This window comes from Alosa pseudoharengus, unplaced genomic scaffold, assembly GCF_046254945.1.
Source record: "Alosa pseudoharengus isolate Yale_2024_CS ecotype anadromous, Long Island Sound unplaced genomic scaffold, YU_APseudo_1.1 YU_APseudo_1.1_scf_14, whole genome shotgun sequence".
Lineage (NCBI taxonomy): Eukaryota > Metazoa > Chordata > Actinopteri > Clupeiformes > Clupeidae > Alosa > Alosa pseudoharengus.
The window spans coordinates 22,455,489-22,469,395 of NW_027468609.1; the positions used below are offsets into that span (position 1 = coordinate 22,455,489).

Sequence of the window (13,907 nt, forward strand, 5' to 3'; positions counted from 1 at the left end):
GCACGCACACACACACACACACACACACATCCACAGTCTAGATTGTGGATGTTGTTCCATTTTCAGAGAATTATAAATTTCATCCTTATCATATTTAACCTGAATGATCCACATCACGAGTTAAGATAAAACAAGTACTGACACAACCCAAAATAACACAAAGCAGGAGACATCTGCCAGGGCACTGCTGCTGGTCTCTTTCTCTCTCTCTCTCTTTGGGACAATTCATGGCTGAGAGTCAGCTGTATGCTGGCAAGGAGGAGATGTGGGGGGTGGGGGGGGGGCTGTCGGGAGGTGTCAACAACCTGTCTGCCTCCCACCCCCACGCCACACTGTTCACACAGGTAGCCTGCTCCACTGGCCTGCATCTGTCCCGCTGCGGAGCTTCATAACCCCTCTTCTCTCCCTATGTCTGCCTTTCTCCATCCAGCTAGCGGCCTCCCTCTCCCTTCTCACACACAACCAGCTACCCCTCCCCCTACATGCTTGTGCACAGCGTCACACACACACACACACACAAACACATTCACACACACCCTCAGAGGTGTAAATATAGAAATGGTCACACACATGAGCCAGAGCACACTCAAATGCAAGGAAATACAAACACACACACACACACACACACACAAACATAGACACATAGAAACATGTATACAATGAGACACACATAACAAACACGCACACAAACACATAAATCCAGTGGTTTATACTGGGAAGGAAAATAAAACTCTAGGCCCATAGTTCTAGCCTTCAAAGAATAACTCTCATGCCTTCAACTGCTGTACATATTTCACTTTAACCTGATGCTGCTGGGTACAAGAATAGCAACTGAGCCGCTATAGCATGTGCATCGTCTTCACAGGCTTATTTGCCATTAGCGCCTTGTGCACCAAACAGGTCCTTAGCCTCTTTTGAGCTTTCCCTGTCTTTGCTCTCCATTCACAAATTCAGTGGTGACATCAACAATTTGTCAAGGTTACTATGGCGATGTGCTCCAACCAATCAGAACTCGGGATGCAGTCATGTGACAGAGGGTGGGGAGAGTTGTGAGGATGGAACATGAACAAAAAACAAAACAAAACATAAAAACCTAGGGATACGGAACACTCTGGCTGCTTCAGTATATGCAAGCATGCAGAGATCCACTGCACATCTTCCCCATCACCTACACAAGCTTAACTCCTTTCAAAACTGCTCGCAAACATCATAATAAACCAGCGGTTAGTGTGGACTCTGTCGTCCAGGTTTCTATGCTCAGAACTGCCTTTGGATAATGGTGCACCAAACCATGTTAATTGTACATGCTATTCCCACTGCCTCGGAGCTGGGGATGTGATGTGCTGGTATCACACTCAAAGGTGACATGACATGGCTTGGGGTGTTAGGAATCCCATATGATGAAACCCTTTGACTGAATATTTAAGTCTGTACATTTGAGTCGTGTGCACTTAGAGTAGATACAACAGAAAGGAAGTGCTAAAAACAAAAACCCTGATTTGTATTTGCCAACTGGTCTGGATTGCCATCACATAGACCTTGAACTTGCGCTGAACGTTGTTATTTAATTCTTTCAACACACACAGACACACACCTGCACTCATACATGCACAAAGAGGCAAGAAGAGGAGAGCAGAGCAGGGGAAACCACGTATATTTAACTCACCCTTGAGTTTGTGCAGTAATACACAGGAAATGTTAAAACACAGAACGTCAGACAAAAAAGCTAAAAGGCAGCCTTAAAAGGCTTCAGAGTACACCACAGTGTGACAACATGATGTCCCACATATATACTGTACTTCCATATCCTCTACACACACACACGACAGATGAGGAAACAAAACTAAGTCACACAGTACAGTCAAGTCAGTGCATCACCAATATGATGAGTATTATATAGGACAGACGCCAAAGAAGGATTTAATAAGGTTAAAAAGAAAAGAAAATTGTGGTTATCAGGAAATATAAATTAATCACAGATAAAAAAAAAACAGAGGCAGAAAGAGAAAGATACATAGGGCATTTTACAGTTGAGGTTTCATGTCTTGATCAGCTTGTACAAAGGTGTTAAAACAGACAGACATACAATATAAGATTAAAATATCAACAGCAACCAACAGCGTGCAGAGGATCCATCCAATAGGATCCTCATTTGTTACAAAAAATGAATTGCTGCATGTAAATATGAATGAGCAAAATCTCTTATGTGGTCAGAATGACAGGATGAAACACAGCTTCCAGCTTCTGCAGGTTACGCGAGATGACGAACATGCAAGCAACAGTCAAACTTTAATACCTAGTTTTCATTTCTGATTTGAGGAACCAGCTATCGGCAGATCAGCTCAAGACATTCAGACGGTACACTGCGGACTGCAAAATCACACATCAGTATCACTGCACAGATCGTATATTAACACAAGACGTCACTAGTATTGATTTATCCGATTCGTAAACTGCAAACTTGAATGTAAACAGGCCAACTGGATGTAGCTGACATGATTAACTACAACTAAACCTATGGCTCTGTTGTATCGTGAATCATTGCTAATTGAAAGGAGACTGATTTAAGATGAATCTCATATACAGTAATAATCAGGACTTCAAACCAGTAACTGTTACAGGTTTCTGATCTTAATCAGTGGTTAAACACACAAAAGTCAAAGCTTTTGTGTGTTTAACCACTAAAAAGCAAAGATGTTAAATATGGTGCAATATGATGTTATAGAAGAAAAACATGCAAATGTAATCATAAGGACAGACACATGCACATGATTACACACTTTCCTGCTGTTAAAAAGATCACAAAACTAGGTTTTGGTCCATAAAACTGTTGTTGCTGTTTGCATGTATTAAAAATATTGATATACTTGGTTATTCATTAATGCCATGCAAAGGATGTATACAGAATCTTCAGTAATTAATCAAGTTTGTCCCTGAAGCCTGTGAGTCTTTTAAAAAGACTGTAAGATAGTGTATCTCCTTCAAAAAAACCTGGTATTGAACAGTGTACAGGTGTCACAGTAAAACAGGCATTGCAACATTTAAATAATAATAATAATAACGGTAAAAATTGGAATAAAACACTGGGCACCTATCCTCCCCCTAATCACTTGTGCAATAATCTCTGAAGGACTGCATATAATTTGGACATGGTGATGTTTGAATGAAATTACTTGGCCTTCCTGGGTTGTGTCATAAAACTCTTTAGAGCTCAGTAAACAATCGAATAATTTTCAAGACCAGTAATTTGACCATTAAATGGCTTCCATTGCAAATTATGTTTACAAGGTAAATTTCTCGAAATAATCTAGCTAAACCGGACATTTGTAACGTAAATTAATATTCCATTTGTACTCCAAATCATTAAAAAGTGCTGAAGGTCCCCTTGCACCATGATACGTAATGGAAACATGCCGAAAATATTTAAATAAAATATGTTATTTGATGTGCATTACATCGCAATGTGCACGTAAGCCAGGACAGCAGGATAACACTCAGTAAAAAGTGGGATGTAAAATAAACTATGTTTGTGGTGACTTGTTAAACATTTGTGCTTCTTCTACATTGTGGTGTTGGTCCAAAGAGCAACTGGTTCTGACTTATCATTTTAAAAACATCAGTATGGGGAAAAAATGCAACATAAAAAAAACACAGAACATAACACATTAACCATGAAAAGGTAGTCAAGTAACAAAACCAAATACGAGTTCTTCTCTGGGCCAATGGAAATGGGAACATTTTCTAGGCAGACCAGATGAGACCAGTGGTGGGATCAGTGCTTTACAGTGTCTCAGTCACATCTTTGGTGCTCGGACTTCTTTCTGGCCTCCACCAACACCAACATCATAGTCCTTCTGCTGCAGGCACTTCTTTCATTAGTGGGTGTGACTGAGGCTCTGCTTTCTATTGGCTGCGATTAGTCAGGCGACACCTCCCCTACACACTCCTCCCTCTCGGCTCCACCCATCAGGGGCTCAGTGTCCGCACCCTCCTCGATGACCGCGCAGTCCCTTGATGATGTGCCGCCTCTATCTGATTGGCTGCACAGGCTGAAAGCTGCGGCCGAACAGGAGAAGAAGATGCCGAGCATGGCTATGATCAGGCTCTCGCCCACGTGCAGCTCCAGGACCCGCTTGTCGGCAGACACGGAGCCCTTCGCTGGCGCTCCCAGTTTCTGCAGGTTACGCGAGATGACGAACATGCAAGCGCTGAAGACCCCCAGGATAGCCACAGACAGCACAGCTGAGGAGGCAAGGGAAAGGACAACACAACTATAACAAGATTCCTGCAACAGATTTATCAGTGGACACCCTATCTATAAATTAGAACCCCACCACAACAACCCACTTGGAAATTTACAAAGACAATGTATAAAAATTGTTTTACTCTGATGTTATTGGTCTTTTCAAACTTCTACATTTAGATAAACCTGTAGGGACACTATTTACCAGACCAAACCAGTGGTAGAGCTGTTCTACACTGTATTATATATATATATATATATATATATATATATATATTCCACTGCTTGGTTGAATTTCCCATCGTCCTACGTAATTTAGAATGACCATTAAGCGTATGTTATTTGCACACCTATGAAGTAGATCCATTTTGTTGGCCGTATCACACTTGTATATTAATTCGCCGAACTCGTTGTGAAGTTTAAATGAACTGTCACGTTGCATCCGAGCTGTAAAATGCAGACGTTCAGAACATGGCAACATTGTAGCATATGACGGAGGTGGCTTTTAGCTAGATGGATGACAGCAGGCTAAGTAAAATAGCGATGTTTCAAAACTAAAGTTCATCAGCATCTTGGGATACGCCCGCTTGACAACGGGAGAGATAGAACTAACGACTGGCCTTTGGCCGTAGCAACCATCCATTTAGAACTAGTAATGGCAGTTTGTCCTGCAAGTTGAGAAATTAGTTGATATGTGTCGGAAGAAATTAATTCTACAAACAAGACAGTTTTAGCGATTAAAACGTTTAAATTGTAACAGGAAATGAACCGCTTCGCGTCGGGGCCGTTTTACAACCTCGACCGTGCATTAATTTCTGTGAACAGACCACCGTGTCGTCCATTATCCCTTACATATAGAATATAAATGTGTGTGTATATAAATATATAAAACATTTGTTGTAAAAAAAAATTAAAAATCAAACTCTCATTCAATACTGAACTACTGGACCTCCACCCAGGATCTGACCCCATTTTGGGGTGGCGGGATTGTCACCTGTGCAAACATGAAGTGCTCCAATCGGCCTGGGGTGAGCGGTCCCGATGCCCAGGAAGTCCAGCAGGAAAGCAGAGCTCGAGAGGAGGACCGTACCATAACACACAGCAGCCAGAGCGTACAGCAGCCACAAACCCAGGCCATTAGACCCGCCCAGAGGACCTGAAGTACACCAGATTTATATTTAAACAGCAGCGTCCACCATACACTTTTCATCAAATCTTCAATATGTGCACTTCTATCAGAACTTGTAGCTGACCACAAGTTGGCATGTTAAAATGGTATGAGGAACTTTTATGTATGAGGAAATGACAGCTTGAGCCAAACATGTGGCGCTTTGTATATAAGATTGTTTGGGTTTTTTCAGGCTAACCTGTTAGCAAATTTGAATTCGCTCTGCAGGTTGGTCTGGCAAGGAGGCAATTGACGCCCATTTTCAATATTACAAAAACCCAGGCACCAATCACAATCGCTAATCCGGCATGGGGTAAGTTTTATATGATGACAGATAGAGCAGTGCATTCAAAACATCCAATGGCTGCGCTGATGGCAACAGGGTTAAACAGATATGGACGTGTATTTTCTTTGGAATTGAGATAACAACTGCATTTAAACCCTTTGTTTACAAGAAAGATTTGATTGCTGCACTTGTGGTAAGATGCGGTAAGAGTAAGAATTTTATGCAACAATTTACGTCTAATTTCACTGCTAGTTATACGGCCCTGGAAGTCGTAAGTCAATGAAGCCTTTCCAGACCCACTCCCAATCTCAATAGACCTCTGAAGTTCTCAAAGCTTCCATCTTTGCCCATATAAGGTGTTATGGTATCTTGAGATTTTTCCTATGCGAAAATAACATGGAGATTTTAAGTTATCGCTCGCAGGGATGAAGAAATCGGAAATGCAGATGTTTTGCTCTACACAATTTTGTCCTCTGCCTTCGAGTGGATACTGTGATCTTTGGTACAGTATGTGAAGACGGCACACTTTGATATTACCCCAGAGCTAACTTACAATGCAACTTGCCACAGGTAGTTAGCTTCAATTAACATCCGGATCTCCTTATAATCTCCTTATATGGGCAAAGATGGCAGCTTTGGTTCCTTTTTGTAGGATGATGGCAGCTTTGGTTCATTTTTGGTGTCCCCACCAAAGCTGAGACCAAACCTACGCCCTTGTCCCTTCTCTGAATACAAAAAGGGTAAAGACTTCTGACTGTTCTGTACTAGTGACTGGCCACCATATAGGAAAAATTACACCTATACACAGTGCATATCCTCGCCATACCTGTGTCAGTCAGATTCTGCGCTGCGTGCAGAGTGAACGCCACCCCATAGATGAGCTGCCTGCCACTGGGATCTGAGGTGTTCCGGACCTCAATCCAGTTCGGATCAGCGATGGAGGTGCACAGGGACACCAGGGTGAAGCACTGACAAACGGCCGCGGGTGTCAGACTGAGAGTCATGTTTGCAGGTTAAGCTAGGAGGGGAAAAAACGGTCATCAGTCACATCCTCTACTCAAACACTTTGTACTGCACACATTATGTCTTTTACACCCAATGGTTAATCTTGTCACATGATTTTTACGCCATCCTCCTTGTGTAACACACTGCAGCTCACCAAACAGTAGTACTATGCTTCTCATGCACTATTCTCACCAATCAGAAGTGGCCCAAGTTAAAGCTAATTTAGGAATATTGAACTGATGCTTGACTTTCAAAAAATATATCACTAAACATCACAATCGCAATTGCATCTGTCAGAGAAAACGTAACTGGATATTTTTCCAAAATCGTGCTGCCCTACATTTAAACCACATGACACTTCACATGATGAGCTGGCTTTTTGGTGTTTATTCTTTCACACAAACATACGGGCGTTTTTGGGAGGTAACCGGGTACGCCATGCTTTCGGGGGTGCAAACAAACGCTGCATTGCCATTGCCATGAGAAAACAAAGTAAGGAACCAAAAATCCGATTGTTTGCACCTCCAAATGGGTGGTGACGTACGTATGTGACGCGAGTTTGTGTGAAAGAATAGGACGACAACCCCCGCTGCAGAGGCAAAAGTTTTGTAAGGTTAACTTAAGATGGATAACTTAGCATTGCTTATACCTATTCCGACTGGTGTTGCAGAAAATGGCTTCTGACGTTATAACCTACCTGTATATTCAAAACCGCTCAATTATCATGAATAAGATGCGTATGGCCACTGATAACATCAAAAGAACAAAATGTGCATGCACTCTAGAGGACAGCTTTAATGACCGTGGTTAAACAAGTTGTTAGCTTGCTAGGTCAGCTAGTATTTGTTGTCTAGCTAGCTATCTGACTAGCAACCTTTCGGAACATTACAGGAAAAAAAACTTACCCAACAATTAATAGTCGAATTACACGCATAGATCAACTGTTTTGACTGAAGCACTGTCACGAATGTCCATGTCTAAGGGCTGACATCAGTGCGTTTGGTGTCTTAACCAAACCGTACTGCAGAGCTAAGCAATCCAATGTAACAACATCCCTAGGTATAAAACTAAGTTAAATTTGACAGGACTTGACAGCACCATGGGACTGTCAAAATATTGTACTTCCGGCAGTAGTTTCAATAAATTTGTCAAAATAAAAGTTCCATTCGTAGTTAACAATTAATCATAAAGGGTGCCGCCTTCAATACATTTCACTTTAATTTAATTGTTAATAATACTAATAGTAATAATAATAATAATAATAAAGCAGTAATATGTTTACTAGCTGCAACAAATAAGACACTTCTAAGACACCCTACTAATTGAAGAAAACACAGTAGTAAACCAAAACCATATTATTATATTAGGTATTCAGTGGCAGCCAAATATAATTTAAATACCCCAACTATGATGTATATTCATCATCATGAAATATTCTGTCTTTAGTGCTAACTTGGGGACAACACAGGCTATGGATATCCAATGTTCACTGACTTTAATTTTGAAAGCGGCACCTATTACAGGAAGTTAGTGTATCACTTGCTGCTGTACCAAAGATGGTTGCACAGAATCACCTGCTAAATAGCTGTCTGGACAGTAATGACCGGAAATGAAAAACACAAGGGTGATCACAGGGTCACTAGTTCCTGACTCACTGAATGAAATATCAAAAAGTATCAGTGGAAAACACTGATTACAAGGCTGACCTTTACAATGACTGGTGGTTTTCCAGTACCCTAACAAAAAAAGCCTTTTAACTTTACAGTAATTCTTTTATTGCCCTCTTTACAGTAGGAAATGCATAATGACAATACAGAATGACATTGCTGTTTTTAAACAATATTTCCCAAAAACATTTATTAAATAATTTCATGACTGTAAAATAATTACTCAAAGCAACGAGCAACACTCAAAATGATCACAGCCGGTCAACAACTTTTGTCATCTCATCTGCGTTTGTGTGAGAATGTCTGTGTATTTGTGTATAGCTGTATGTTAAAAAGGTTATCAGTGTGTGTAAGTATGTGCGAGTCTCTCTTGTATGTTGCTGTTGCTGTTGGTGGTGGTGTGTGTGTGTGTGTGCGCGCGCATGCGCATATGTGTGTGTGTGTGTGTGTGTACACACAAGGATCTTTTTACACACACACACACACAGTACATACACACTTGCGCAAGCAGTCCTTTAAGTTACGCAATGTTCAGGCCGTGCTGCGGGTGACGGGCGTGAGGTTGATGAGCGTGTTGCTGGCCTGCACCAGCTCGGAGATGGAGACACGGCCCCTCTGCTTGATGAAATGAGCCACGGCGTTCAGCTCCTCTGGGGTGATGGAGATGAACTTCCCCCTGTCATCGATCACTCCTGAGAAACAGAACAGTGAAAAAAATAAGAGTGAGTTTCTTCAATGGTCAGAGTACCAGTAACAGAGTAATGATTAAGGCATTACCAGAATGTCCAACTCATGATGAATACATATTATTTATGATAAGTCTGTGCTTCCCAAAGTAAATGCTTTACTAAGGCTGACCTGTGAGAGAGCCATCTGAGATTAAGTCGTGCAGCCTAGCGATAGCATCCTGCAAGATAAAAAAAAAAGTTACATTGGGTGATGTGACCACACAAACAAGCGTGTGCACACGTCTAGATTGTGGATGTTGTTCCATTTTCAGAGAATTATACATTTTATCCTTATCATATCTAACCTGAATTTTAAAAGCTCAATGCATGATCAGAGCTTTCATCACTGGGCTTACATCACCAGCAACTGAGTAAAAGTTACCACTTCCTCGCTCACTTAAAAGTACACCTACCTGTGTACGCATTCCAAAGTGTGAGGCTAGATCCTCCAGTAGCACCACTTTGGAGTCCTAAATCCAAAAGATCAAATAAAAGATTAATAACGGAGTCAGTGCTGGCTATGCAGCTTTACCATTACAATACTCCTGCATGCAAATTAACTGAAAACATAAGAAAGCAATTCTTAATAGAAATCTGCTGAAAATGCTGCCATGTTACAATGTGACATCAATTAGACAGCTGTGTGCAGTGCAAGCTTTATTACAACAGAATTAACAGGCTTAATAGACAGTTAAGTAGCTCGAGCATAGCTGCCTATAGGAAGTCAACCGAAATCATATTATGTGTCACATAATATTACCTTGATATACTGAATGAATTCCTGAAGGAGATTTTGGGACTGTCAAAAGCAAATACATACAAACAGTCAACCAACAGAAACAAAGAAAGGACACACATGTGTCCTAACAGCAGTACATGTTAATATATAAACTGCACATCCATATAAACCAGTTCTTAAGTAATATAACTATTGGCATACAGCCTTATGACATACCTTTATACAAACATTAATATTATTAATGATTATTACACGGCTCTTCACAATGCAAGTAGAACGCTCCATTGACTTGAATAGGATTTCCCAAAGTTCTAGCGGTCATTATTTTCCTCTGAAAAAAATAATGACCGCTGTCAACGGCAACAGAGTTTGTGCTTCTAATTCAGGTCTTTCATATCACTCCCCAACTACTGGAACTTCATTCAAAAGGGAAAAGCAGACGGTTGATCAGCTGTGTTCTAAAGAATGTTTGATTTAAGTTCAGCAGGTGTTGTTGCGAACTATTTGTTTCTCAGCAAAAGCTACGATGAACGGTAACAAATAGACTATAACCTAGGCTATGTAGGCTAAAGAGTCATATCATGGGGAGTTTGTTTCGTTTAGGCAAGTAGCCGTGTAATAAGCGGAATAATGTATAGAACGCCGGTCATTATTGGGAAAATAACTCCCTTTAGGGCGGAACAAGACTCCTCCGCTGCGCGTTGGGGTCTGGTTCGCCCTGTCGGGACTTATTTTCCCAATAATGACCGGCGTTCTATACATTATCCCTTACTTATGAGGGTAGCTAACGAAACCAACTACCTCACCTCTAGTTCAGTGAGCTCCTCAGCTTCCCCCTGCTCCTCGATGATGAAAGACTCCTTCAGTCGCTGATACTCCTCCTCCTCCTTTCTCTCTTGCTCCTCCTTGGCACGTCGAACCTCTTCTTCCTACAAAAACAGAGCAAACAACATTATTAGCAAGACTCAAACAGAGCACTGCAGGAACTTTGTGTTTCATTTTTATAACATGAAGTAGCCTACATATAAAATAGTAACACCTAAAGCAATGAAATAATAATCTCCTGGATCTCCATCTCCAATAATCTCCATGTATGTACAATAAACAATAATGATAATAATAATGATAAACTGCCTCATAACTCTGAATCTATATTTTTATTCAAAAATCTTCAAAAATCTTAAAATTTTCAGAGCATTAGACACAGTCACAGTCCAGAAGTAAAAGACAGTGATCCGCACACCATATAGCTCCCATGGAAGGTTTTTTTTATTTTGCGTGCAACATTTCAAGCCCCTGGCTCTTCCCTAGGCAAGAGCCAGGGGCTTGAAACGTTGCACGCAAAATAAAAAAAACCTTCCATGGGAGCTATATGGTGTGCGGATCACTCTCTTTTACTTTTGAACTCTTTCCTTTGATCCAGCACCCATCCAAAACGGTGAAAAGGGATGTGCGCGGTCACACGTTTACAGTCACAGTCCAGACCATAACTTTTGTTTATTTCATACATCAGAACTGAGGGAATATCACAGCAAAAAGTTTATCTTCACTTGTATTCTTGTGTGTGTGGCAGCCATTTTACCTCTTGCTGTTCGAGCATGCGCTCCTTTTCGTCCTCCTTGCGTCTCTCCTGCTCTCGGAGCTCCTGCAGGCGTTTCCTCTCCTCGCGCTCCTCCTGCTCAGCCTGTCACCGGGACAACAGCAGCAGCACTTTGAGTGTTTCTCATGAAAACTGTCCACAACTGGAATACTTAGCAGCTAGACAATGCTAACTGTGAAATGATACATTTATCCCGTCAATCACAAAGTCTAAACAAGATAAGGTAAAAGTCCAGAGCCTTTTATAAACTGATGGACATATTTCCATTACGCTTCTCTACACTACACTGTCTGAAAATGTTTTCTGAAAGTGTTTTGGAAAGTATACAGCAGCTTTGGATGTCACAACTGATCTCCTGTGTGGATTCTGCCTTTGACTGGATTCCTAGGTTTTGGCAATGAGGACAGTACAAGGAAACTGAAGTATACACAACTCAGCAGCTGATTCCTATAGACCACAACAGAGGTGAGTACTGTGAACTGCTAATAAGATGCCGTAGCCTTTAACGGCATTAGCCTCCAGACTCCTACATTTACTAGCCACAGCAAGGGAGAGTTGCACAAGCAGATAGGAGAGATACTGAGTGTAAGACCGTGAGGTAATATTTGACACTTATAGAACATAACGTTTTGAAATGCTGAGGAAAAGAGCCTGATTGGCACAGACTGTTGTCTGTGACCAGCACTCCCAAAGCCCATAGATTTCGAAAAGTACTGGGATAATTGGAAAAGAGATAATTGGTGGATTCTCTGACCATTATACGCTTTGCATCATGGCCGCATTACCACCCAAAACGTACATTCATTTCTGCTCCCCAAATACAATGTCATCCATTGTCCCTTACTTATCATCAAGTGAAATAATCAAGTGGTCATGAAAATAATATTACACAACCTCTCTTAATTGCAGTAGGTAGCCAAGCAAGTAAAAAAACAGAGTGAAAACAAAAAGTAAGACTGACAGCAGTAAGTATGGAACACTGAGGTAAAATGTATATTTTCACATCCCTGATATAGTATAATTATGCATTTCAACAAATAGACCTCAATTGCATCCCTGTTATGCATTTCACCTAAGAGGTATATTGATCAGAGGTCTCCTTGCCCAAACAGTTGTGAGATTGACTCCTCAAGGTTCCCTCACCTCTCTCTGGGCCTTCCTCGCTTGTTTCTCTTCCAGTTTCCTTTGCTTCTTGGCTCCTATTTTTCCAGTGGCCTGCTGAACAGGAACATCCTCCTCCTCCTCCGCCTCCTCTACCTCTACTGGGCTGTCCTCTGAAGCAGGAATCACACGGAAGAGTTAAACTCTAATTTCAAATACAGTATTAGCCTGCTAATTTAAAAATGCACTTTGATTAATACACATATAGCTAGTTTCACATTAACTGGGGTTTTCATAAAAGTAATGACAAGTCCAAAGCCAAAACATTAAAGCAAGTGAGTCTGGGGATATATTTTTTAATTAATCAGTCTCTGATAAAGATATTTCTGTAATGTCACACAGGTAGACAGGCATGGAAACATAGCATAAGTTACCATCCTCTGAAGCTTCTCTCTGAGGACGTCTAGCCTCCATGGCAGCATGCATGCCGCGTCTACGGCGACGGGGCATTCCAGCACCCCGGTCCTCGGCGATTTGGGGCCGCAGAGGCGGTGCCGCAGCTCGGGCAACCACCTGCTGTTGGTGCTCATTGTCAGCTATTAAAGGGGGAATAGGTGGTCGATAAGGGAGGAAATATTATTACAAGTTAGAAATTCTAACATCACAGTCTCTGTGTGATCTCACTTCTGTGCTGTCTGCAAAATTTAAACCAAAGATTGTTAAGGCGGATGTTCAGTATTCTAATGGTGCACCGCAGAAACATTGACCTTCTGTTATTAATGAATGCATGACACCATCGGTGAATAACTAAGTAGTGACCTTATTAAACACCTCATAAACACCTCTAATCAGGGATTCAGCCAACACATTGTTGGATTATCTGGTGTGTAGCCAACAAATTTGACAGCTGGTTAGCTGGCTAGCTGTAACTCTTCGCATAGCCTGTAGCAAGTTGAACACAGGTGTGCGTGCGTGCGGGGGGAAAGCTTAGCATTGATGGGTTATGTTACTTGTTCAATGACTGTCTGTGCATGTCTAACCAAGAATCGGGGCTAGCTTTACCCATGGCCAATAACAATAACTGACTGTAAAACTACAGCTAATGTAACGTTAGCTTGCTAGATCATAAAAATAGTAACATAAGCTGACGTTGACGTAGATAAGTTACCTCGCTATGTCATCCCGACAAAATAATTTAATATCTACTTACATTGTTCTGCTCTTCCACGTACTTTAACAGCAAAAAGTATAAGTACAATAAGAATGACTGCTGCAACTATGTACAAAACTATATCCATGGTTGGTCAAAATCGTCAACATTTGCAATCGTGTCCCAGAGTCACTTCTTCTCTACCTCCACTGTGCAACAG

The 13,907-nt window shown here is 41.3% G+C and overlaps 2 protein-coding genes across 2 annotated transcripts; both read right to left on the reverse strand.

The window, feature by feature from the left end:
• Positions 1-1,638: 1,638 nt before the first annotated feature.
• LOC143123079 (uncharacterized) lies at positions 1,639-7,756 on the reverse strand. The gene is made up of 4 exons (XM_076284187.1): positions 7,608-7,756; positions 6,524-6,715; positions 5,238-5,399; positions 1,639-4,242 (listed from the first exon to the last, which is right to left on the reverse strand). Exons 2-4 carry the CDS (start codon positions 6,699-6,701, stop codon positions 3,917-3,919), a joined length of 666 nt encoding a protein of 221 aa, XP_076140302.1. The 5' UTR covers positions 6,702-6,715; positions 7,608-7,756; the 3' UTR covers positions 1,639-3,916.
• Positions 7,757-8,453: 697 nt separating this feature from the next.
• ddrgk1 (DDRGK domain containing 1) lies at positions 8,454-13,907 on the reverse strand. Its single transcript, XM_076284188.1, has 9 exons — positions 13,748-13,907; positions 12,972-13,133; positions 12,580-12,710; positions 11,419-11,520; positions 10,643-10,765; positions 9,858-9,896; positions 9,511-9,567; positions 9,228-9,276; positions 8,454-9,061 (listed from the first exon to the last, which is right to left on the reverse strand). Exons 1-9 carry the CDS (start codon positions 13,833-13,835, stop codon positions 8,901-8,903), a joined length of 912 nt encoding a protein of 303 aa, XP_076140303.1. The 5' UTR covers positions 13,836-13,907; the 3' UTR covers positions 8,454-8,900.

Coding starts and splice junctions, on each gene's coding strand:
- LOC143123079 (XM_076284187.1), bottom strand. CDS start 6,701: ATGACTCTCAGTCTGACACCCGCGGCCGTTTGTCAGTGCTTCACCCTG. Junction 5,400..6,523: donor GCAGAATCTGACTGACACAG/GTATGGCGAGGA, acceptor GGTGTACTTCAG/GTCCTCTGGGCGGGTCTAAT. Junction 4,243..5,237: donor AGCACTTCATGTTTGCACAG/GTGACAATCCCG, acceptor TTGCCTCCTCAG/CTGTGCTGTCTGTGGCTATC.
- ddrgk1 (XM_076284188.1), bottom strand. CDS start 13,835: ATGGATATAGTTTTGTACATAGTTGCAGCAGTCATTCTTATTGTACTT. Junction 12,711..12,971: donor GAGAGAAGCTTCAGAGGATG/GTAACTTATGCT, acceptor TTCCTGCTTCAG/AGGACAGCCCAGTAGAGGTA. Junction 9,897..10,642: donor AGGAGCTCACTGAACTAGAG/GTGAGGTAGTTG, acceptor TGCTTTTGACAG/TCCCAAAATCTCCTTCAGGA.